The following is a 25,094-nucleotide window of genomic DNA, read 5'->3' on the forward strand; positions in this document are numbered from 1 at the left end:
TAAATTATTCAACAATTAAATATTTAAATTAATTATATTAATAATATTTAAATAATACATATGCTAGTTTTCATTAATACCCATAAGATATTAGTATATATTTTAACTTATTTTTTTTTTCATGAAGTAAAAAGCTATAATATTATTTTTAATATTATTAATATTATTTTTAATATTATTTCACTGATTGGTTAAAAAAAAACAAATAATATATATTAACCAATCACTATTTGAAAGACATTATACCACAGTGAGATATTATCTGTGGTTATACTATGGCTATATAACGAAACACACGTGCTTCACTTGAATCAACCATACAACCTGCATCATGTATAATCCTCGGTCGAGATATCGTAGCAGACGACGCTCGAATCGACTTGACAGCACAGTCTGTATTTTCACGTGTCCTCTTGTACATCGCATTGCGTAACTGGAGTCCGACTTCCAGGGAGGAGCTCCCTTTTTCGGTAAGTAATTATTTTAAGTAAAATTAAAGACCAAGAAATATTTAATAATTATACTGTCTTTAACAATGTTAAAAATTTGTTCATTTTATTTTAGTATACCTTATTTATTACAAACAAGTTTGACGTAATTCGCGAAATATTTTAACTTATCGGCCAATTGGATACTACCGAACGAGGTTTTCAACCAATCATAACGATGTGTACATACTTGTCAGGATTAAACAATAGAACTAGAATTCATTTATTATAATATTGTGAAATTTACATATTTTCGCAGAAAATTTAAAAATGATAAAATAACAATTTTATAATTGTTTAAATTTTAAATTCGTGATTAATTTCAAAAATATATTTTAATTATCAATTAACTGATTATCAATTAAGCTTTGTGTATCATTAAAGTTTATTTTAATGTAAGATAGATTATAGATATATTAATAATTTTTATAACAAATGAAATTTTTATTTAATTTATTACATATTTAAATTAATATTAATATATATTAATTTTGCATTTGATAATGCAAATGTTGTTTTATTATTGTTTTATTATTATTTGCGCTTAATTTAACCTCATCATATTAATCAATGTTTATAGTTTTTTTTATTATATGTTACTCATTAATATTAAATTAGAAATTACATTAAAAAATTATATTTGACTTGATTAAAAACTAAATAGTTCTCAATAACTTTTTACTTATAATTTATAATTTCATTATGCATACTTAAAAAATATAAAAAGAAAAATTGTTTTGATGTATTACAATAATATATATACATGCATAATTATATGATAAACTATGTATATATATATATATATATATATATATATATATATATATACTTATAAATATTTTAACCTAGGAATAACCTATTATATATTTGAATTCGTCACTGATATTCGATCATTTGTTTGCGGCTAATTTTACATCATAGATGAACAGAAAGTAAAAGTTGGTGTTTGAAAAAACTGCAGCAAGATGGCTATTCGCGCCGGTTTTACGTCTGCTGTTCCGTTATGAATTACGATTTCACTCCACGCGGGCACCGTGTTTTCGAACGCACCTCCGTTGACTTCGTGTGTGACGTTTCCTGATGGGGGCGGAGCGTCCTCCAGCTTCCCAATTCTAACCAACCCGATCTCGATAGCCGTCGCATTCCGCTGAGTTGCTTCAGTGTGCCTCGGTAGTGCATTCGGTGCGTTTTTTGGTGTGTGCCTGTGCACATAGCCACTCACTAACGTACGTGCTTGCACGAGAATCCATTTCTCTGTCGTACGTAATAAGAAACGTTGTACTTATAAAAATCATCGACAAGAAGACATTTTTCTCGCAATGCCCTGGGCATGTTTTTCCGACATTCAGGTAATCTTATTTATAATTTGGGATTTTTTTTTTATTTTTTTTTCTTGATGTAAACCTGTACATTCAAGTAGAGTTCTCTTTTTCGAGGACCTCAACCTGAGGTCATACAGTAACGAGAGTAGAGAAACGAAAGAGAGAAAGAGATGAAGAAAGAACTCGTCCTCCATTACTTGTTCGCAAGCAAATGGTGGCTTGCTCACTTATGAGTCTTTGTTATAATTATTTACATCTTTCATTGAATTTTTTACAGTATACTGAATTTATTCGTGGCTTTGTTACAACCATGTAATTTTAGTATTCTTAAAAGAAATTCTATAATGTCAACGGTACAATTTTGCATTATCCATATTATAAACGGGCACCAGTTGTAGTGTTTGTTATGATTCTTGGGTTTGTTACTATCTCTTTCACCGTGGAGGAAAACATTAATTGCGCATTTCTTCTATATTATTTAATTACGTTGTTTTTATCTAAATGGAGATTGATTTATCGTGATAAATGATTTTTGTTTAGTCTACTTTGTTAGAATTTTATGCATATATATTTTTTTGCTTTTAACGTATTATTTATAAATAGGTATATATATTTTTATTACATTTTTAAACAATAATATACTTTTTTAAATTTAAATATATGTTTTTAAGTAATGAATAATTTATTTATTAATTTCAAATATACAAATTTAGTCAAAGTTAGATAAATATAATATTTATAAAATTTTCATAAAAAATTTCATCTAATTTTAATTTTTAAAATACTATATTTTATTTTATTGTATAATTATTAAAATTAAAATTTTTTTTTAACTTTGATTTTTTATTGTTTTAATTTCCATTTATAGACAGTAATTTTGTCATTATATAATAAATATATTGTCAAAAGTTTTTTGAACTTTATTATAGTTTTTTGAATTATTTTATTAAAATATATATTTAAACTTATATATAAAATTTTGCAAGATTCTATTTGAATAATTATAAAAAATATTTCTATTTTGTTACAGACAGAATAGTGGCATGAGTCGATTAATCTATGGCAGATCAACAAGATCAGTCGTCATCAGGGGGGTCTGTAGAGACGGCCAGTGCTTCAGCAGACACCTCTAAAGTTAGAGGGAAGAGCTCTAGCAGTGGTAGTAGTGGTTATAGAAAACGACAAAGCACTGGTTCTATTCCTATCACAGTAGAAGAAAAAAGACGTAGACAAACTATTGGTGATCCACAATCATCTGAAGTTTTTGATAATACTTCTTGTAAACATTCAAGTGATTCAGTAGTACAAAGCGAATCAAAAAGTGAATGTAAAAGTCATGGCAGTGGCTTAGAATCATATTTAGGTAATTATATTTTTTAAATAAATTGAATATAATTCTTGTTTTATTTTTTTCTTTTATTATTTTAAAGTTTTAATTATAAATTACATTATTTTTTATAGATAATAATTGGAGATCACAACATAAGATTCAACAATCAAATTATAATATTAGTGGAAATAGTACAAGACAACGTAGTACTGCAAGAACAAGTCTACCAGAGTTAAACTTAACAGCTGTTGATTGTGTTGCATCAAGGACACGTTCTCGTACACCACAAAATCCACAAGCCATATCACAAGGACATAATAGTTACAATTTATCACTATCCAGTGGTTATAATAATAAAGAGGACTTGTCATATAACAATTTGGTACCAACATCAACTACTACACCAGTTACTAGTCATCCATCTACATCAAGAGGAAGAGGTTAGTGTATTTATTTGTTTCATATTAAAAAGTGTTGGTTGCAATGAGATGTGATGTGTGATTTGAGTGAACACATAATACAAATTAAATCTTAAATATATTTCTTTTAATTTTTACTTTTTACTTTAAAAATTTAACTTTAAAAATTGTAACAACTATAAACAGTTATAACAATAGTAACAATAAATAATAACTAAATAATTAATAACAATAATATATTTTACATGATTATAATTAATTAATATGTACTTTTTTTTAAAATAAGCTTTTTTTATTTGAAAAAAATTAATTATTTTTAATCTTAAAAATTTTATTATTTACAAAAAATGAATTTATAATTTTTATAATATAATATAATTAGTTAACATTATTTTTTAATCTATTTATTAGTAGTTGAACTTCATTATTTATAATGTTTTATAATTTGCTATAAATGTAATAAATATCAGTTACTTAATAAAATATTTAAATTGAGAAATATTTTTTAAAGATTTTAATCTATTAAAAAAAAATATAAATATATTTTTGTTTATTATCAATAATTTTTATTTTATTTAACGTACATTCTTTAAATAATTTTTATTAACATATTAAAAAATTAATATTAAAATTTTATAAATAATAAAATTTTTTATAAAAACTAAAAAATATTTTTTAAAATATATAAAAACAAAAAAATTTTTTAAATGGTTTAATTTTATAGAATTAAATAGAAATTTTTATAAATTAATGTATTCTTATAAATAGAATGATAATAATAATTCTAACATGCAAAAATAAAAATGCTAATACTGATATCAACAAAATGTATGTGGTATAATAATACCAAATAAATTTAGTACCATGATCAATTAAAAGAATCTTTATTTATTAAAACAATATGTTTTGCAACCTTCATTTAATGAAGTAGTAGGTTAAAGTATAGGGTAGTAAAAATTTGATTAGGATTTGATTCACATCTTAAAATTAAAGAAAAAAAGTATTACCAAAATAAGAGTCATAGATCAGACTGTATCATTAGGCCTGAGGATGAGCGAATGTCTGGAAGGATTTGTGTCTGCTGTCAAAGCACTTTTTCCAATATCAACACAAACGTATCATCAAGAAGGTAAGCCTAAGGAGTACACATTTCGTACTACATTTTCTTACCCTTATTTTCTCTTACAAATTTCATGAGTAGATATCTTTAAATGAATACAAATCACTATAAATCTGCTCTCTAAATTGATTTTCCATACCCATATGCAAGTATATCATACTTAATATCAGATTAAATTATTTGTGTCAAATTTGATTGACAATATTTCTCCAGACATATACAATAAATATGATGTAATTTATACAATATGTTTATACTATTTAAAATTCTATATGGTGAAATATATGTGTGTGTGAGAAATTTATATATATATATATAAATTTAAATTCATTTATTCTGTTATTTCATCATTTAGAAATTATATTTTGATATAAAAATATTTCATGAGATATGAAAATAAAGTAAAAATCAATATAATAATTAGAATATTATAAAATATAGATATAGATTTAATTATTTACAAATATGAGAAATAAATCTAATGTATGTTTAATATTTATTATATATAAAATAGAGTTTTAACTTTTTATTTAATTCTGAATTCTTTGCATTTAAAAGAATTTTCCAAAATTAAAATACAACATTTAAGTATTAAATAATACTTATAAACATAATGATATAATTGTATATATATAATTCATTTAAATCTTATGTGGTAAAGTTCATTTAAATTTTGTATATAATTAATAATTATTATCAGTAACGTATTTCAACTTTTATAGATTTATGAATATTATTTGAATGATCTAAATTTTTACTAAAATAAGTATTATTTTCAGTTTTGAAAATTTCTAAATATGTTAAATTTATATATCCAAATGTGCAATAATCTGAAATATTTTCATTTACTTTAATGGGATGGATAGTATCAAATTAATAAGGTAAATATAGTTTACTTGTGATAATGTTGAGCAAAAATATATATATTCCGTATATGCACTTTATTAAAAAAATATATATATAAATACATTGTGTACTCTGCAAAAGAGAGAGATGTATAAAGTTTTATATGCAAGTATGGAAATATACAATGCAATTAATATATGAATATTATTTCTAATACTATAATTATATTTTGCAAATAAATAATATCATAATATTGCAAATATCATTTTTAACATTATTAAATTTTAATTGAAATTTTAATCATTTAATATATAGATTAAAAAATCTTTGTGATTATTAAAACAAAAATAAATTTGTATGTATAAATTAAATGTTTGTAACAATTATTTATTTTATATAACAATTATTTTGAATCATTTTTTCATTATTATTATTTCTTATTATCATATATGTATATAAACATTAGTTCAATAAATTTTCTAATTACATTTATAAATATAATATTATTATCAATTTGTAATACCACATATCTTTTTAATGAAAAATATTCGTGAAATTTAAAAATGGATAAAAGCATGTGTTCAATAAAGTTATTTTTATTTAGGTTTAACATAGGGATATATTTATTAGAAACACATACAATATGAATATAAATGCAATAGATATATATAAAAAAAGAATACATGCTTAAACAGAAAAAATTTATTCCATTAAGAACAATATGTATATAATATTATTTAATTATATGACATATATATGACATATTTATTATCAATTTTTAATTAATGAAGATATTTGATATCTATAATTATGCTCAAAATAATTATATTTAAAAAAATTTGTTTTATATACACTAAACCATTATCCGTATATGTTAACGTTTCTCTCTTTCTTATTATCTAATATAGTTATAATAATTTTCGATAATAATCAAATTTTAGATCATTTAAAAGTCAGTATTGAATTCTTCGTATATAAATCATAATAATAATAATAATAATAATAATAATAATAATAATAATAATAATAATAATAAAAATAAAAAATAATAACAATAACAATAATGGTAGTAGTAGTATTAATAATAATAATAATAATAAAATATTTTAATATTTTAGGGTCAAAATCTCACGGTGGTGCAACCTGCGCAAGTAGCAGTGCGAGTAGTCAAGTTTTAAGTGTGAAGTCCAGCATCAGAGTGGGTAACGCAGCCAGTAATTCTGTGGAGAGTGGTGGGGGGGCATTGGCACATGACGGGGCAGGCACTAGTGGCATCACTACAGCCACTGCCAATCCACCTGTGTCTGCCGCCGCCACTGCCAACCCTACACACCCTCATCCAACGCACAAACATATATTACGTTCTCGCACAAAATTATCCAGTGACTATAAAGAACTATCAAGTATTAACAAAACTTCAGGAAAGCATCATAAAAAAGATACTACAGGAACTTGTTCAAGCTCTAGGTAATAGATTTATTAAAAATGATAATCAATGATATTTTAAAAATCATGTTTTATACTTATATCTTATAATATCCTATTTAAATAGACATCGTTCTTCGTCACGTGCAAGAAAGGCAGTGATAGAAGGAAGTTCTGGAGGAAGTGTAATGTCAGGTACTGAATCTATGACTAATAGTACCACTCCAACAACTGTTTCATCTACAGTTTCTAGCAATCAATTAGTATCTACAACAGGAGAAGACGAATTAGCATCTACAGCTACATCTGCTACTGGTAAATTTCACATATTCAATTTTTCTAATAAACAACTGATTTTTGATTCAAAAAAAATAATTCGTTATCTCCTCTTCTTCATTTGAAATTATTCGCAAAATTAAAAAGATAAACAAATGAGAAATTTATAAAAAAAAATAATAAATTTTTATATTCGGAATCGTTTAATGTTATTCTATTTTTTTCTCGAGAGTAATATTTCTACCATTATTTTAAATTTTTTGTTCCGTTTGAGAACAAAGCCAAGCCGAGTAATATATTTAATCTGTAAAATTGCATCCTTATAAACATTGGCATTTTACTACCGAATAATTTAGCAATCGGCACTAATTAATACTACAAAATAATTAATTGATTTTGCCAATATTTGTAATATATTTTTATATTATTGGTATTATTGTATTTAATAATTTAATAACAATTTGTTATTGATCATATGATAGTTGCGAATTATTTATCAAGTGATTTATATATAAGTAATAAAATTGAAGTATTTTATCAATATCATTTATTAATTAAGCAAGTGGAGGACCATCTGGAATGTCCGGAACTACTGGAGATAGTGAAAGTGATGATGGAGAAGTTGGGAGATTGCAAGCATTACTTGAAGCTAGAGGTTTACCTCCTCATGTATTTGGTGCTTTAGCACCACGAATGCAACATTTATTAAATAGAAGCATGGGTGCAAGTTCTGGTATTCTATTTTTTTTTTTATAATTCATTCTTTTTCAATTTTAATTAAAAATCTTTAAATAAAAAATTGTATTATTTAAAAAATAATTTTATAATTTCAGCTGCTAAAGCACAACAGCTATTGGCTGGTTTACAAGCTGTTGATGATGAGGGGGAACAATTACAAGCTGTTATAGGAATGGGTGAAATTCTTGTTATGGGAAATGAAGATACATTAGCTGGTTTTCCTGTAAAACAAGTCGTTGCAGCATTAATAAATTTACTCGGAATAGAACATAATTTTGTAATAATGACACATGCATGTCGTGCTCTTACTTACATGATGGAAGCTTTACCTCGATCATCGACAGTAGTAGTTGATGCTGTTCCAGTGTTCTTACAAAAATTAGAATCTATTGAATGTATGGATGTAGCAGAACAATGTTTAACAGCATTAGCTATGCTTTCTCGGAGACATAGTAAAACCATTTTACATGAAGTATGTATTTATTAACAAACATCATATAATGATTTAAAATGAATATTTTTTATACATTAATTTATTCATTTCTAGGGAGGAGTATCAGCTTGTTTAAAATTTGTCGATTTTTTTAATATCACAGCACAACGGGCTGCATTAACAATTACAGCAAACTGTTGTCAAAATCTTCATCCTGATGATTTTCACTTAGTAGCTGATAGTTTACCTTTATTGACAAGTAGACTAACAAATCAAGATAAGAAAAGTGTTGAATGTGTTTGCCAAGCATTTAGTCGTTTAGTTGATAGTTTTCAACACGATCCGGTAACTTTGCATAAAATTATTAATGCAGAACTTCTTCAGAATTTACAACAATTGGTAAGAAAAATATATTTTTTTATTTTAATAATATAATAAATTTTTTATTATTGCTAAAGATATATTTATTTTAGCTTATGATTACCCCACCTGTTAATAGCATTAGTAATTTCATAACAGTGTTGCGAATGCTCTCTGTGATATCAAATCGCTGTCCTGATTTGGCACAGCTGCTTTTACAACAAAATATAGCTTTTACACTAAGTTATCTTTTAACTGGATCATTAGAAGTTAAAACAGAAGATGTAGAATTAGTACCGCGATCTCCACAAGAATGGTTTGAAATCACTTGTTTAATCGAAGAACTTATGCCTCCATTACCAACAGATGGCATATTTAGTGTAAATAGTTTACTTGAAAGGACCAGTAATCAGCAAGAAAATGTTCATTGGGAATGGCGCGATGAAAGACATTGCTGCCATCCATTTAGTACTATTGATTCTAGAATCATTGAGGTATTATAATCATTATAAATAATATATATTATGTACTATATAAATATTATAGAAAATAGTAAAATAAAAATAATTTTTTCAGATGGCATTTCAAAATGGTGAGGATGAAATCTGTCTTTCTTCTTTAGGTCGAACTTATACAATAGATTTAACTGTGATGAAACAAATTAATGAAGATATTGGATTAGCAAGAAGCATTTTTCGTAGAGTAAATGCACATCCTACAGAAGGAAAAAGTCCTACATGTTCATCTAAGTAAATATAGAAGTTAATTTTTAAAATAAATTTATTATTAATTATTATAATAATTAATAATATTATAATTTTATTATAAATTTTTCTAGTATGGATGTTGTACCTCCAGTAATTGAAACAAATGAATGGTTAGTATCGTTCATTCGAACTCTATTCTCTGTGTTATATGAAGTCTACAGCAGTTCTGCTGGTCCTGCTGTAAAATGTAAATGTCTTCGAGCTCTTTTACGTATGGTTTATTATGCCTCAACTGATTTACTTAAGGTAATTGCAAATATAATAAATAAGAACATATATTTCTATCTATAAAATTAATTATAATTATTTAAAACTTTGTTTGTTTTATTATTAAAATAGGATGTTTTAAAAAATCAAGTGGTATCATCACATATAGCGGGTATGTTGGCATCCCAAGATTTACGAATTGTTATTGGAGCTCTGCAAATGGCAAGCATATTAATGAAAAGATTACCACAAGTATTTGGGGTTCATTTTCATCGTGAAGGCGTTTTGCATCAAATACGTCAACTAGCTGATCCTGAAGTACCTCTTGGTGTTTCACCACCCAAGTGTCCTTCTAGTACTGGTAATTTATTTAACTTATTATGTATATTAAATTTTTTAACTATTATAAAATATTCTTTATTTTTTTTAGGTACATCATTACCAAGCCCACAACCAGGTCCATCTAATACATCGCTTTGTTCCACCACGATGTTTTCGTCTAATAATGCTACATCTCCAATTGCCTCTCCATCAACGAATGGTAACATATTATTTGGTACAATTGCAACATGTCAGTTGAAATCGAATCTTTCTGCATCAATGGAAACACATACTAGAAATGAATTAAATTCTACTGTAGATGATGTAACTACACCACAAAGTGCTCATTTGTAAGTATAATCTAAAATACTATGGAAAATTATATTGAAAATATATATTATAATATATTATTTATATTAAATATTTTGTTAGGAGAATTGGAGATGTTTTGAAAAGAAAACGGCAAAATAAAAAAGGTCGATTTTCTAGACTAGGCAGTACTACACCTCAACAAACTCAACAACCTGAATCTCTATTTACTGGTTTCGCTCCTAAAAATAATCGTTTCTTAGGAAATCTTAATCCTGCTAGATGGGGTCGAAAATCATCATCTTCAAATTCTGCTAACGATAAAAGAGATACAAGTTCATCAACAAGTTTGTCAAAGCCGCCTAGTAATTCAAGTCTAACAGGAGGAAATAGAGATAAAGCTAAAGCGTGGGTACGTGAACAGGCTGCTCAATTTTTGGCACGATATCAAGATGATGCTCCATGCACGCATCCTGCAATGACGGTTCTTTCCAGGCTTACTTCTGCCATACAACGGTTACAATCTAATGTAAGTATAAATTATCTTAATATAAATTTAATATTTAATATTTAATAATTGAAAAATGTATTCTTAGGAATTGGATGAAATGTTATCGGCACTTACTGAGTTAAGAGATATAGTACTTGAAAGTGATATATCTCCGTTTGAAATGAATTATAGCGGTCTTATCAAAGCTCTGCTCAACTACCTCACTACTATAGATGCTCCTGGTAATCGTTACGATCGCCTTCGCATGTTTTGGAAATTGTTTGCAGAATCAACTGTAAGTAAAATCAATAAATGTAGTAGCATGATTTAATGGAGATTTAATTTTTTTAAGAATATGCTCTCTATATTATATATATATATATATATATATATATATATATATATTTTATGTATGTATATATGTACATTATATATATATATATCTGCGTGTATGTGTGTGTGTGTGTGTATGTGTATTCAATTTTTAGATGCATCAGGATAACAATATTACTGATCTTAATCCTGGAGCATTTGGTGCTCTAGTAGCAAAATTAAACAGTTGTGTTGCACAATTGGAACAATTTCCTGTAAAAGTACACGATTTACCGGCAGGATCTGGTGCTGGTCGTGGAGGCACTAGTGCTCTTAAATTTTTCAATACACATCAACTCAAGGTATAATTTAATTCTTAAATAATAAATAATAATAATAGTAATAATGTAATTCAATTTTTTTTGATTTTATAATATATAGTGTAATCTTCAACGACATCCAGATTGTAATAATTTAAAACAATGGAAAGGGGGTACTGTTAAAATAGATCCTCTTGCATTAGTGCAAGCAATTGAACGTTATTTAATGGTTCGTGGATATGGTAGAATACGAGAAGCAGAATCTATGGTTAGTGACGACGATAATAGTGAAGATGATATAGATGATACATTGGTAATATTTGTATATATGTTTGTGTATATGTATATGTATATATATATAAGTCTAATCTTTTTTCTGTTTTAAGTAAATATTAATAATATTTATAGGCAGCAGTAGTTATAAGTCAAGGATCAGCAAAACATAAACTTCAATTTTTAATTGGAGATGAAGTACTGCCTTTTAATATGACTGTTTATCAAGCTGTAAGACAATTTGGTTGTACTGGAATGGATCATTCAGAAGCAGAAGCTGATGGTGAGCCACCACTTGGTCATGATGCTGTATGGGTACAGACTCACACAATTTATTACAGGTGTTTTTTATTTTCCCTTCTTTTTAAGAAAAATATGAAAATTAAATAATAAAAAATAATTTATATATATTTAGACCTGTACCAGAAGAAGAAACTATAACATCACCAAAACCAGGATCAAGTTCACAGAGTAGTAGCCGCAAAGGCAAAGGAAAAAGTACAAAGATCAGTTCAAAACGAAAAGAAGATAGTTTGTGGCTTGAAGGAACAGTTCCTCCGCAACGTTGTCCACTTGATCCTTATCTGTCACCTACTTTGCCACCTTCAGTTACTATTACTGATGCCTCATTGGATGGTTTATGTTTATTACGTCTTTTACATGCTTTAAATCGTCATTGGGGTGTTTTATTTCCTCACTTAAAAGGTTTAAGTTTACTTTCTCCGCAAGATTTTATTAATAATAAAATAGCCGCAAAAGCAAGTCGGCAGCTACAAGATCCTTTAGTGATCATGACTGGAAACTTACCTCTATGGTTACAACAAATTGCTACAGTATGGTAAGTATTATGAAAATTGTAATAAATTATCAATATAAATTTGTTAAATTATATTTTTTAATTATTTACAGTCCATTCTTATTTCCATTTGAAACAAGACAATTATTACTCTATGCAACATCATTTGATAGAGATAGAGCTTTACAACGTCTCTTAGATTCCGCTCCAGAATTATCGGGATCGGATAGCCAAGAACGCGTTACTCCACGTTTAGAACGAAGAAAAAGAACCATTTCCAGAACGGATATTCTCAAACAAGCAGAATTAGTTATACAAGATTTAGCATCTAGCAAAGCCTTACTTGAAGTGCAATATGTTAATGAGGTCTATTTTTTGCTCTTTGCAATATAATTTATTTTTTATTTTTAAAGTAAATCTTATAGATATTATTTTGTAGGTTGGTACCGGTTTAGGTCCAACATTGGAATTCTATGCTCTAGTCTCTCAGGAATTACAGCGTGCTGATCTTGATCTTTGGCATGGTAGTTCAAGTCCTACTGAGGCAGGATATGTTAATGCTCCACAAGGACTTTTTCCAATGCCAATTTCATGGAGTACTAAAGTATCTCATCTTGCAAAACTTAAAACAAAATTTAAGTTTCTTGGAAAGTTTATGGCGAAAGCGATATATGATTCTAGAATGGTATAAATTTATTTTGTTGATTAATTCAAAGAAATAATAAAAAGATTTCAAATTTATAATTATAATTTTTATATAATTTATATATATAAAATTAAATTTATAATTTTTTACAGTTGGATTTACCATTCAGTTTAACTTTCTATCGTTGGTTATTGGGAGAAGAACATATGCTAACATTAGCTGATTTAGCACATGTATGTCCTGATGTACATCGAACTCTTACTAGATTACAGCAAGTTATTAGACAAAAGGAAACAATCGAGAAAGATCAAATATTAAGACCACATGAAAAAGCACAACTAATAGAGTCACTAAATTTAGATGGATGTCTAATTTCCGATCTTGGCCTCGTTTTCGAATTACCGGGTTATGAAAATATCGAATTAAGGAAAGGCGGAAGTGAAATACCCGTTACTACTTATAACCTAGATCAATATATCAAGGTATTGTAATAATAAATTCATGAATTTTTTGTATAATTAGTTTTATTATTTAAAGTTTTTCCCTCTATTATATAGTGTTATTTTTTTTTTCTTATAATATTACATGTAGTATTATATTATTGTAATAGTATTATTTGTAATTTATTTTTTAGTTGGTAGTACATTGGTTCTTATACGAAGGTGTCTTCAGACAAATGGAAGCATTTAGGGAAGGATTTGAATCTGTTTTCCCACCATCACAATTAAGACTATTCTTTCCTGAAGAACTGGAAGCTGTATTCTGTGGACATGCACAATCAGGTGGACAATGGGATGTGAAAACACTTTCGGAATGCTGTAGGACTGATCATGGTTATACACCAGATTCTCGTGCTATTCGTTTTCTATTTGAAGTTATGTCAAAATATAATAGTGAAGAACAAAGGCAGTTCGTTCAGTTTGTTACAGGTTCACCTCGATTACCAGTTGGAGGTAAATTTTTAATTTTAAATTTCAAATAAATTATATAAACTATATAATATCATATACTATATAATATTTAATATATTCATAAAAAAAAAATAAAAATAAAATTTTATTTTTCAGGTTTCAAGAGTTTAACACCGCCGTTAACAATAGTGCGTAAAACGTTCGATCCGTCTATGAAAACAGACGATTTCTTACCATCTGTAATGACTTGTGTTAATTACTTAAAACTGCCTGATTATACAACATTAGAAATAATGCGGGAAAAGTTGCGAATAGCTGCACAAGAAGGACAACATTCGTTCCACCTTTCCTAGAAACGGATGGAAAACCGGCGCGCCATTTGCTCTTTTGCTATCGTATTGTCCAGGTTGAAAAAATTCTTCAAACACCATTTAAAATATTTAAAAAAGTAACTGCGCGCGCGTTTTCTTCAACTCTCAGTATATTTGCACTTTATATGAGCTTTTTCGAAAATATCTTTTTCTTGATTTTAGTGAGAATTCATTTAAATAAATTTTAATTTGATGTTTATCTTTTTACTTATAAATACGGATTGTGATATATTTTCTCAAAAAAGTGCAAAGATGACATTAGCTCTATACTATGAGTTTCCTCTTGTGGTATTATGAACCAGGTAGAATGGGAGCAGCCTTGTTCTAGGAAACTTATCTTTGATGTGTTACAATAATTAATAAAAGTTGTAAATATAGTTTAATATGCGCAAGTCTATATAAATACTTTATATAATAGTAACAAAAAAAATGATATTGCTACGAAACTCTATACTAATTAAATATAATTTAGTCTGAGAGGACGTCTATTAGACATAAGTAAATTTTATATCAGTGGTGCATTTAGCATCGCCATAAATCGCCAATTTCATGCCTCACTGCAAATTGTAATAAAATCACAAGTTAAAATTAATGAAAAAAGAAAAAAAATTGCGCTAATAACGTAGCTCATGTTTCATCACCATAAAAATATAATAACTGCGAATATAATTGCGTGTTTACGATTATCGTTTTAATTTCTTAATCGATCTCTTTTGTTCGCTGCTTAATTCTCAGTATGCGAGCACTGCGCGAATTAACGTGCAAATCTCTTATATTTAAGTTTATTCAATGTATCACTAATTAAACTTATTTGATATTTTTATTCTAGGTAAGATAGTCCAATTAATACTTTACTTAGCTGTATAAGAAAGCAGCCAACATCATCAAATCAAGTCATCATAATGATACATGAATCGAAGAAAATTCTTATATCCACTTATTTACAGGCAAAGTATCTATTTATGAAACATGTACGACAACTGTATAATACGAAATAGAATGGATATAAAAATCAGCGAAGCTGGTGTATCAAATGGATTATACAAGGTACATTACTTTCTTATATTTCTGTAGAAATGTGATTCTATACAAAAATTATGAAAATATGAATTGATCACAAATAGAAAAGAAAATAATTGACTATTTGTTTTACATTTATATTGTGTATTATTACTTGAAATGATCAATATATACATACATCACTTTTGATTTTTATTTTTATATATATGGAACTTAATTGATAAATTAGCGATTAAATTAATTGGTATTAAATCATTATTTCTCGTTTTAATTTTTAAAATAAAATTAATAAGATTACTTCAAAACTTTGTTCCATCCTTGAAATATTTTTTTTAGCATTATACAAAATTTCTTTTCTGACAATCTACGATATTCTTATACTTCATAATTTTTATGTATTTTATGATAAAACATAAAACATGTTGTATTTTTGCATTACATTTCTAATAACGAATAACAATAACGAATAGTTGATAATATATACATAATGTAGAACAAAAATCATTCTACATGAAATATGCAGTTAGAAATACAAATATAATGTATAATAGTTTAGGATTACTTAAACTTATATCAATAATATTACAAATTTATGTTTACATCAATTCATTAGTATAAATGAGTTTTACTTTTATTTAGATCATATTATATTTCTTTAGCAGTTTTCAATAAATGAAAATACAAATGTTGCCTGCCAACAAAATATTTTTTCTAATCACTATTTCATAAGTAGTTTCATAATATTTTCATAATGATAAAAATATCAATCATAGATAGTTTATTTTAAATTTAAAAATAATAACAATCTTTTTTTACATTTACATAATAATTTTTTTCATTAACTTTTTATTTCTTCACATACATTATCATTTTGTAAAATTTTAAATACACATACATAACCATCCTATTATGAAACACATTCCACCTACTTTTGTTATTATATCATGTTGTTTCTTACCCGTAAATGCATAATAATAACAAGTTCCACAGCATAATATTATTCCAGAAACCAGGAATGTTGTAGACTAAATAATGAAATAGTAATTAATATATTCTTCCAAATTATGTATTGATATTTTATCAAAATTAAACATACCAACAAAGGTCTTTTACATAGAGGTAATCCTAACATTGCTAATGTATGAATAAAATGAAAATAACTTGCAGTTTCAAATACTTTTTTGAGGTGTATTTCATCATATTTTGGATATTGTTCTAAAATATAATAAATGAAAATTATTTTATATAAATAATATATTAAAAGATTGCATAAAATTTATTTTTGTTAAAAAATATTTAACAAAAAATATTAGTAAAAAATTTATATTAAGTTATAATATTATATAATTAAAATTCTTTCTAAACAAAATTATATTTAAAAGAACACAATAATTTTGATCTTACTATAAAAACCATATCCATTAAGAATTACAGCTGCTGCACCACTAAAAGCAGCAAGTCTAACATATGGTCCTGTATCTGCAGCTAATTTCCATAGCGGTATTGGTGATGGTATTTTTATTTCATTTTTTGATTTTAATCCCAAATATTTGGGTGCCTAAAGACAATTTCTGATATAATATTTATATACAAATTATTGTTAAAACTATTTGTTATAAATCAATAATTATAAAGGTAAGTTTATATAAAATATATATAAAATATTAAATAATATATATATAAAATAATAGTTAATATAAGTTGTAATTATAAGTAATAAATTCTGTTAGGTACAAATTGTATTTTGACTTCCTAAAAGTAATAATATATTATAATTATAATATTGCATATTTAATATCACTTAAAAATTTTTTTATAAAAACAGATGGACAAACTTCATAATTTTTAATTTTTATTACAAATATTATAATTTTAAAAAATTAGTAATTATTTTTATAATTAATGATTCAATTAATGATTACAACATAGAATAAATATTTAATATTATATTAATTTTATTTAACAAAAATGTTTATAATTCAATATCATTATTATTATTTTAGCATCGTATCAGTAAATAGTTATAATATTTTTAATGTAATAAATTAATTTCATAAAATTTATATAAGATCATTTAAATATATTTTAATTACAATAAAAGTAGAAATTATTTTTTTTTATTAATGATAAATTTTTTAATAAATTTGCAACTTACTGCTTCAAAAGTTCGCCAAACGTACGATGCAGAATCTCCAAGTAGACTTGTATAATGTAGAGGATTTATAAATACCATGATATTTTGCATTTAAAAAATACATGCAAATATTATACAAATATTTTTTATTTAAGATATAAATAACTCATATATTGTACTGTCTATGTATATACATTTAAAACATTATTTAGTATTATTGTGAAAAGCAAGATTGCCAGACATAGAAAAATATAATCATCTAGGGAATAAATCATCATTGAATCACTGATAATATAGTAAAAATGATTTTTGACCAATAAAGATAATTAATTTATTCATAGTTCGTAAATCATATAATTTGATATAATTTTTATCTAATAATTGTCAAGCATATTTATTTTAATTTATTTGTTTAAATCTGGTAATTCATTAGTGGCACGTACTTTATGATTGGTTAATGTTTTTCTTTAATAACTTGTTAATAAAACCGAAATAAAAATTTTTGTAAAAGAAAAAATAACTTGAAATTGCTTAAAAAATTACATCGTGTCTTATTTATTGATTTCTAGAAATCTATACAGTTTATAAAAATATAAACAAAATTATTTTAAAATAGATTTTTTATGTAAGATCTTGCATATATCTATAAATTTAAATAACGCATTATTTAATTTTTTGAAAAATATAATTTTCAAATTTAAGATAATTTTAACTTTATTTAATTAAAAAATTTTGCTTAATGCTAATTTATACCATAGTTTTTATGTATTATATATTATAAAAATATATAAAATACATAAAAATTAATAAAACCAATGATACTGATATTTCATAAAATTATTTTTATTATTATAATTATATAGAATACAACATAATTTAATTTTTCAAAATAATGTTGTCAATAAAATCAATTTCATTAATTAATGTTATATTATATGGGATTTACATTTGAATGAATTTAGGAATTATTGTAATGTTAATCCAACTGTAAAAGAAAATTGAAAAATAAATAAAGACATATGTATTTTTAAATTTAAAAGATTAAATTTTATACCTTTTTGAAACCAATATCAGCAGCATATTCTCTAAAGCATTGTCGACAAATATTTAAACCATATTTGCGAATTAATCCATGTCTATTTGCGCAAGCACGACTATAAAATAACAATATAATTAATTGTAATATTGAGGTTATTATCTTATTATCATTAAAAATATTAAAAAATACAGAAAAGTTTTTTTAAAATATCATTTTATAATTAATAATAAATAATAATAATATAGTAATTAATATTTTAAAACAATTTTTATTGAAAAAAATATATGATGATGTATAGAAAAAACATTGACACGCGGTCAAATATATTTCATGTAATTTTTTGATACAAATTTATTTATTTGAAGTATAATATAATAAAAAATAATAATATATTTACCAAGACCTAGATCCTTGTCCATATTTTCGCGGATGCGAATACCAAATATTTTGAAAACCCATTTCTTTTTTATTGAAATGATAACTGCACCGATTCAAGAATCTAAAAGATCGAAAACAATGTTAGTCACAAATAAGATATAAACTAGATGTGATATGCAATACTTTTTAATGCTGAATTCACTTGTTAATACCTTAATATTTTTCGTATCACATGTGACGTTCAATATAGAAAGATTGTAACGTTATTAGTTAAAATTAAAAACCAATTTTATTATAAAAACAATAAATAAAATATAAATTAAAATTATAATAAAAAATAAAGATATAATATGCTAATAAAAAATAAAGTATAGAAATTTATATTTTTCGATTTAATTATTCTTGTGTATAATATAGATGACTATAAAACATATTGTTACGATTGTTACGATACTTTAAAAATAATTTCTTGACATTTTTTTATAAATATTACTATGCATTATATATTATATTCATACATTTTTTAATTGCTATATTCCTAATACAGATTCATGTATGAATTGAATTATTTATGAATTAAAAATTATGCACATATTTTGTATTACAACTTAATAAAAATAAACTTGTAAAATTTTTTCATAAAAATGGATTTATTAAATTTTCTTATTGCTCAAAATTTTGATTTTATTTTAGAAAAATATATATACAATAATATTAAAATGATCAGGACAAAGCTCTGTAAAGAAGCCTTAATGCTTTTGAATATGGATTAAAATAAAAATGAATTAAATAGAAAATGTAATGTAATCTATTCTAATCTATGTATTAATTTGCAAACATTACATTATCCATGGCAGTAATACTCTATATATTTTCCGCCAATTTTTAAATATATTTAAATGTTAATATCTCATTAAAATTAATTATTTTAAATATATATTGTTATATATACATATAATACATTAAAATTATATAAAAAATATAATTTAGTAATATAATATAAATACTAAGTATATAAATCATTATAATAAACCAAATAAATTTTATTACTGAAAATAATTTTGCATGTTTTATTTTATTAAAGTCATTTTAAAAAACGGTAAATAGAATATCTGAAAAATAATATGTGCGATTTGTTATAAAAATTAATTCTTAAATGTATGTTCTCATTTAGAAGTGAATGATATAGAGAAATTTATAACGGTACTTTAAATGACAATTTAATGGTTTAATCTCAAATACATTGTGTTTTTTTACATATATATATATATATATATTTTGTAATTATATAATTCCATAAATATATATAATTTCATTAGAATTTTATATTTAATTATGTCGAATAAAGAGGTTTGTAAATCTTCTAAAATGATATTATTTTCATTATTTAAATTAACAATTAAACTGTTTTTAGAATGTTTATTCTACAATCTATACTCAAATGATTAATTTAAAAATGAAAACATTTTTAAAGATTTTTTTATATTCTATAGTGGGTCCAATAATTTTATATTATTTATTTTTTTCTTTTTTACACTACCAAGAAAATTTAACAAAAATGCAAATAAAAGTATTAGAAATGAAAGAAAGAAATCCATTATATCGAATATATACAAAAAGTAATAATATTAGACATTTAAAACATATATTTATCGTATTAGAACGTTTGGGTTTTAAACAAACTCATGATGAATATAATTGGGATTTACTGTGGGCACATGATTATCCATTTAGAACTTTAAATTTTAGTATGAACAAATTGAAACCTCATCAGCGAATCAATCATTTTCCTGGTTGCGGATACATTACAAATAAAGTAGATTTATCAACATCGGAAAGTCGCTATATCTTACCAGCATTTAAAATACCAGAACAATATGAAGAATTTCTTTTATATACTAATCAACATTCTGAAAAAATATTTATACAAAAATCGAATAATCATCGAGGTATTAGTATAAAAAATACAAGCGAAATAAGTGTTACAGAAACTGGATCTTTTATGCAAGAATTTATACAGCGACCATTTCTTATAGATGGATATAAATTTGATATTGGAGTATATGTTGTAATTACATCTGTGAATCCTCTTAGAATATATGCATATAAAGGTGATGTTCTTTTTAGATTTTGTTCTATAAAATATTACCCATTCAATTCTAAAATTTTAGACAAATATATAGTTGGTGATGATTACTTGCCAATTTGGAATGTTCCATCTTTGAAACATTATTATATTAAATTAAAATTTTCAATGAAAAATTCATTCGACGCATATATACGTTCGCATGGAAAATATCCAGAAAAAGTTTGGAATGATATATATGAAGCAATCAAAGAAATTGTCTTGTTGAAAGAAAGTTATATTATAGAAGCTGTAAAACGTTTTGGAAATGAAAGAAATTTTTTCGAATTAATTAGAATTGATTTTGCTCTTGATGAAGATTTAAATGTATATATCATGGAGGCAAATATGTCTCCAAATTTATCCTCAGCACATTATCCAGCAAATCAGTTACTTTATGAACAAGTTATATTCAACTTATTTTCATTAGTCGGCATAGGACAAAGAATCAGAAAAGATTCTTTAAAAATAAGGTCTTATAAATTTATAATTAAATTAAAAATTTTTTAAGGTATATTATTGAAATAATTTCAATTTATATTTTTAATTTTTAGAAATAAAATGGAAAAACAAATGGAAGTAGCTGACAAGAATATAATGGTTTTACCAGAATTATGTATAGAATGTAATGATTGTTTTCGTGTAGAATGTCAATTGTGTAGTCCATGTTTTACACCAGAAATTAAAATGATTTTTTCACAAAGTTATTTAGAACATCAGAACAAAATGGATTTTCAAAGAATTTTTCCACCTCCTATAGTAAGGTTTTTTAAAATAAATTTTATTTTTATTAAAAACTATATATATATATATTATTTATTTATTATTTTAGACAAAAAATATGATATTAAAAGATTATTCATTAAAAAATCAATTACTTGTTAGATGGTATCAAGGTAAATGTGAATTAGATCTTTCATGGTGTTCATAAATATATTTTTTAAGAATTTTATAAATTATTACAATTTTATATAAATATTGACAATATATAATCAATTCTAAAATTATTTGACATGTTATTTATGTATTTTATTATCCAACTTAAAATTAAAATTTATCTTTTAATAATGAATTGAAATAATAATTTACAAAAATTAAAAAAAAACGAGGAATGATCAATTTCATAATTTTTTGTTTATCAAAATTAAAATTAATAATTATTATTTTATTATTCATTTTTTTTACAATTTTAATTAAAAGGTATATTTTATTTTGTGAATAATATAATTAAATTATGTTTTTATTAGTCAACTAAAATGTCAACTCAAAATAATTTTTTTCAATAAAAGTATTTTATAATATTTTTTGTTTTTCCTCTTCATTATCAATTATAGTCATAAAAATTATTAAATCTTTGTTTAATTTTTAGTATTTTTGTAGCATTTTTTTATGATTTTTTTTTACCTTTGATTCAGGTACCTTTGGATTTGTACCTTTATAAAATTCTTTTAATAAAGTCATTGCTTCATGACCTTTAATATCTCCCATTATTACTGTTTTTGAATTATAAAGTTTTGGTATTTCAAAAACACTAATGCATCCCCCAAAACGATCATTTCCACAACCATATATAATGTTACATACTTGTAGCTGACATAATGCAGATGTACACATTATACAAGGTTCTACTGTAACAATAACATTAATATTATAAAAAACATTTTTATAGTTTAAATTTTTTGTTTTACAGAATTCTAAAACTTGATCTATACAGTTTATTTCTGCATGTCGAGTTGCATTATGAGTTTCATTAACTGTATTGTTACCTGTAGCAATAACTTTATTGTTATATATAAATAAACAACCAACTGGAACTTCACCAGCTTGTAATGAATCATTTGCCTTTTGTAAAGCAATATTCATCCAACTTAAAATATCCATTATGTTTTTTTTTTAATTATAATAACATAAACTTTATATATTTTTATAGAAATATTATCAAACAAATACACTCATATGTAATAGTATAAATTATCATAAATTTTTAAAACAATCACATAGATTTTACATATAGTAAATTAGATATAACTGATAACTAATACTTGTACAATACTGATAAACAAACAAAAAATTTTCTGTATTTTTTTATTCTTATTTTTCTTATTAAATATTCTTAAACTTTTAATGTAAAATGAATCTAAGATATAAAACATTCAAGTAATCCAAATTCACTTAATTTTTTGGTTGCTTTTTCACTCCAATTTTTATTATTTACAGCACGTGGACTTGGATGAGGTAAACATAATACCTAAAAACATAAAAATATGAAAAATATATATTTCAAATCTACTTTAATTCAAATTTTCATAATCACCTTAATAGGTAATTTTGATGATTGAATTACAAATTGTGCTCGTTTTTCTGCATATCCACCAATACCAATCACAATTTCTGCTTTTAAGATTCTAATGATATCTAATAAAGCTTTGTCACAATTAGAATGTAATATTTGTATCTCTGATCCCTAAAAATATATAATTTTTATATAAATATAATTATATTTAAAAAAAAAAAAAATACTGCCTTTATCTCGGCTGGTGTAATATTACAGCCATTTTTTTTCATTAAAGCAATAGGACAATAATTATGTATATATGCTTGTTGAAAGAATTTTTCTGGACTTCCACACAACTTTTGGAAAAGACCCCATAATCTTTTCCCACTGATCTCACTGCGATTACATTGAAATCCTGTTACTTTTCTATTTGGTTGTTCTTTGACTGGTTTTCCCACAGGACCACAAATTTTTAACCAATCACGAACCATGCTTATCTCACCAAATGGCACGCCAGTTTGAGACATACCCCAAGGACCAGGATTCATTCCAAGAAACAATATCTTTTTGATAGTATTACAATATTTTTGTACATACATAGTATGTATATTAAACGCATATTCAAGTGGACTATAAACATATTCTATAGGCGAATGGAATGTAATTTTTCCTAATTCTATGACTAAATCACGTTCTACTGACAATACTTGTTCAGATATGTTTCCAAGTAATGCGTCATTGAGAATTTTATTATTCTCTGCTTCAGTATTATCTTCATTTGATAATTTAATTCTTTTAAAATTAACATCTATCGAGTCACTATCACGTCTTTTGGTTTTTCTTGAATTCGACATTACGTTTATTTTAATTAGAAATATTTCGATATAACACTTTTAGAAATTGTACTTGAACATATATAATTGAACACTTTAGAATTGAAATTTTAGAACTTTTGAAAATATTATAATAACAAAAAAAAAATATTTTTTAAATTAAAAATTATATATAAAACTATATACAATTTTTTTTAATAATATTTTCTATTGAATAAATTACGATAGTGATTAAAATCGAATTTAAATTCAAGTATATAAATACTATTAGTCTGCATGTATCTTGAATGTTTGTGTGGAAATATATAATCATTTATCTATCAATAAATATAAGAAAATATAGTAAGAAAAATAACAAAATATGTATTTTTTATTTAAGAGAAAAAAATGTATACTAACCTTTATTCTTATTATTTCTTATTATTATTATTCTTATTCTATATTCCGTATATTTGTCTTTATTTAATTTTAAAATAAAAATTTAATAAATAATTGTAAATATACCCAGTCATTTGACTTTATATACTATATAATATATATATTTTCAAGTATCTTTAACCAATAGTAATAATTGAAATTTTAGTGTAACCAATGAGCAACTGAATTATAAGTTCCGAATAAAAACTGCATATATAATTATGTATATAGAATATTCAATGTATATATAATATTATTATTTAATAAATGTGAATAATGAAAATATGAATGAATAATATTTTAAATGATATAATATAAAAAAGTGATCATACATAAATGTCATACATAATTATATGCATAATTGTATGATGTGAATATATATTATTTATTATC

General features: G+C 24.3%; 6 protein-coding genes across 23 annotated transcripts; 2 read left to right on the plus strand and 4 right to left on the minus strand.

Moving 5' to 3' along the window:
• Positions 1-358: 358 nt before the first annotated feature.
• Positions 359-16,203, plus strand: ctrip (E3 ubiquitin-protein ligase ctrip). Of its 7 annotated transcripts, none has more exons than XR_015291137.1 (26): positions 1,389-1,837; positions 2,841-3,173; positions 3,272-3,580; positions 4,602-4,688; positions 6,644-6,992; positions 7,078-7,265; positions 7,786-7,959; positions 8,060-8,436; positions 8,512-8,796; positions 8,871-9,251; positions 9,334-9,506; positions 9,596-9,770; positions 9,864-10,092; positions 10,162-10,402; positions 10,485-10,890; positions 10,958-11,146; positions 11,340-11,525; positions 11,605-11,796; positions 11,892-12,097; positions 12,172-12,594; positions 12,666-12,918; positions 12,992-13,237; positions 13,351-13,680; positions 13,833-14,151; positions 14,266-14,515; positions 15,310-16,203. XR_015291137.1 is itself a non-coding variant. In XM_031918305.2 (25 exons), exons 2-25 carry the CDS (start codon positions 2,870-2,872, stop codon positions 14,460-14,462), a joined length of 6,219 nt encoding a protein of 2,072 aa, XP_031774165.2. In that variant the 5' UTR covers positions 359-470; positions 2,841-2,869; the 3' UTR covers positions 14,463-16,203. The 7 variants fall into 7 exon arrangements, 5 of the variants coding, with proteins under 5 accessions (XP_031774165.2, XP_086760960.1, XP_086760964.1 ...); XR_015291138.1 differs by having other exon boundaries at positions 15,428-16,203; XM_031918305.2 differs by lacking the exon at positions 1,389-1,837 and adding an exon at positions 359-470 and having other exon boundaries at positions 14,266-16,203.
• On the minus strand, positions 15,907-17,904 carry LOC100871470 (transmembrane protein 256 homolog). The gene is made up of 4 exons (XM_003696151.4): positions 17,656-17,904; positions 16,905-17,058; positions 16,597-16,715; positions 15,907-16,525 (listed from the first exon to the last, which is right to left on the minus strand). The coding sequence occupies exons 1-4, from the start codon at positions 17,743-17,745 to the stop codon at positions 16,382-16,384; spliced, it is 507 nt and encodes a 168-aa protein (XP_003696199.1). The 5' UTR covers positions 17,746-17,904; the 3' UTR covers positions 15,907-16,381.
• A 552-nt stretch (positions 17,905-18,456) lies between these two features.
• On the minus strand, positions 18,457-19,179 carry RpS29 (ribosomal protein S29). 2 transcript variants are annotated; one of them, XM_003696154.4, is made up of 3 exons: positions 19,071-19,179; positions 18,689-18,788; positions 18,457-18,619 (listed from the first exon to the last, which is right to left on the minus strand). In XM_003696154.4, exons 1-3 carry the CDS (start codon positions 19,130-19,132, stop codon positions 18,611-18,613), a joined length of 171 nt encoding a protein of 56 aa, XP_003696202.1. In that variant the 5' UTR covers positions 19,133-19,179; the 3' UTR covers positions 18,457-18,610. The 2 variants fall into 2 exon arrangements, with proteins under 2 accessions (XP_003696202.1, XP_012345814.1); XM_012490360.2 differs by lacking the exon at positions 18,457-18,619 and having other exon boundaries at positions 18,683-18,788.
• Positions 19,180-19,822: 643 nt separating this feature from the next.
• On the plus strand, positions 19,823-22,183 carry TTLL15 (tubulin tyrosine ligase-like 15). Of its 11 annotated transcripts, none has more exons than XM_086904855.1 (6): positions 19,862-20,401; positions 20,801-21,000; positions 21,088-21,162; positions 21,235-21,649; positions 21,731-21,935; positions 22,009-22,183. In XM_086904855.1, exons 2-6 carry the CDS (start codon positions 20,802-20,804, stop codon positions 22,105-22,107), a joined length of 993 nt encoding a protein of 330 aa, XP_086760981.1. In that variant the 5' UTR covers positions 19,862-20,401; position 20,801; the 3' UTR covers positions 22,108-22,183. The 11 variants fall into 11 exon arrangements, with proteins under 11 accessions (XP_086760977.1, XP_086760978.1, XP_086760976.1 ...); XM_086904854.1 differs by having other exon boundaries at positions 19,904-20,401; positions 21,223-21,649; XM_086904851.1 differs by having other exon boundaries at positions 19,823-20,401; positions 20,801-21,162; positions 21,223-21,649.
• LOC105736321 (tRNA-specific adenosine-34 deaminase catalytic subunit ADAT2) lies at positions 22,096-23,057 on the minus strand. Its single transcript, XM_012490357.3, has one exon. The coding sequence runs from the start codon at positions 23,055-23,057 to the stop codon at positions 22,542-22,544; it is 516 nt and encodes a 171-aa protein (XP_012345811.2). The 3' UTR covers positions 22,096-22,541.
• On the minus strand, positions 22,096-25,039 carry Smug (Single-strand-selective monofunctional uracil-DNA glycosylase). The gene is made up of 4 exons (XM_086904859.1): positions 24,684-25,039; positions 23,700-24,601; positions 23,491-23,640; positions 22,096-23,424 (listed from the first exon to the last, which is right to left on the minus strand). The coding sequence occupies exons 2-4, from the start codon at positions 24,303-24,305 to the stop codon at positions 23,314-23,316; spliced, it is 867 nt and encodes a 288-aa protein (XP_086760985.1). The 5' UTR covers positions 24,306-24,601; positions 24,684-25,039; the 3' UTR covers positions 22,096-23,313.
• Positions 25,040-25,094: the final 55 nt, after the last annotated feature.

Source organism: Apis florea, unplaced genomic scaffold, assembly GCF_048593485.1.
Source record: "Apis florea isolate Af1SG1 unplaced genomic scaffold, ASM4859348v1 contig_2350_pilon, whole genome shotgun sequence".
Lineage (NCBI taxonomy): Eukaryota > Metazoa > Arthropoda > Insecta > Hymenoptera > Apidae > Apis > Apis florea.

Coding starts and splice junctions, on each gene's coding strand:
- ctrip (XM_031918305.2), top strand. CDS start 2,870: ATGGCAGATCAACAAGATCAGTCGTCATCAGGGGGGTCTGTAGAGACG. Junction 7,266..7,785: donor TACAGCTACATCTGCTACTG/GTAAATTTCACA, acceptor TTATTAATTAAG/CAAGTGGAGGACCATCTGGA. Junction 13,238..13,350: donor CGATATATGATTCTAGAATG/GTATAAATTTAT, acceptor AATTTTTTACAG/TTGGATTTACCATTCAGTTT.
- LOC100871470 (XM_003696151.4), bottom strand. CDS start 17,745: ATGCAAAATATCATGGTATTTATAAATCCTCTACATTATACAAGTCTA. Junction 16,716..16,904: donor TAATGGATATGGTTTTTATA/GTAAGATCAAAA, acceptor ATTATATTTTAG/AACAATATCCAAAATATGAT. Junction 16,526..16,596: donor TATGTAAAAGACCTTTGTTG/GTATGTTTAATT, acceptor TTCATTATTTAG/TCTACAACATTCCTGGTTTC.
- RpS29 (XM_003696154.4), bottom strand. CDS start 19,132: ATGGGTTTTCAAAATATTTGGTATTCGCATCCGCGAAAATATGGACAA. Junction 18,789..19,070: donor GGACAAGGATCTAGGTCTTG/GTAAATATATTA, acceptor GTTATTTTATAG/TCGTGCTTGCGCAAATAGAC.
- TTLL15 (XM_003696155.4), top strand. CDS start 20,493: ATGATTAATTTAAAAATGAAAACATTTTTAAAGATTTTTTTATATTCT. Junction 21,650..21,730: donor AAAGATTCTTTAAAAATAAG/GTCTTATAAATT, acceptor TTTAATTTTTAG/AAATAAAATGGAAAAACAAA. Junction 21,936..22,008: donor GAATTTTTCCACCTCCTATA/GTAAGGTTTTTT, acceptor TTATTATTTTAG/ACAAAAAATATGATATTAAA.
- LOC105736321 (XM_012490357.3), bottom strand. CDS start 23,057: ATGGATATTTTAAGTTGGATGAATATTGCTTTACAAAAGGCAAATGAT.
- Smug (XM_086904859.1), bottom strand. CDS start 24,305: ATGTCGAATTCAAGAAAAACCAAAAGACGTGATAGTGACTCGATAGAT. Junction 23,641..23,699: donor TTACACCAGCCGAGATAAAG/GCAGTATTTTTT, acceptor ATATATTTTTAG/GGATCAGAGATACAAATATT. Junction 23,425..23,490: donor CATCAAAATTACCTATTAAG/GTGATTATGAAA, acceptor TTATGTTTTTAG/GTATTATGTTTACCTCATCC.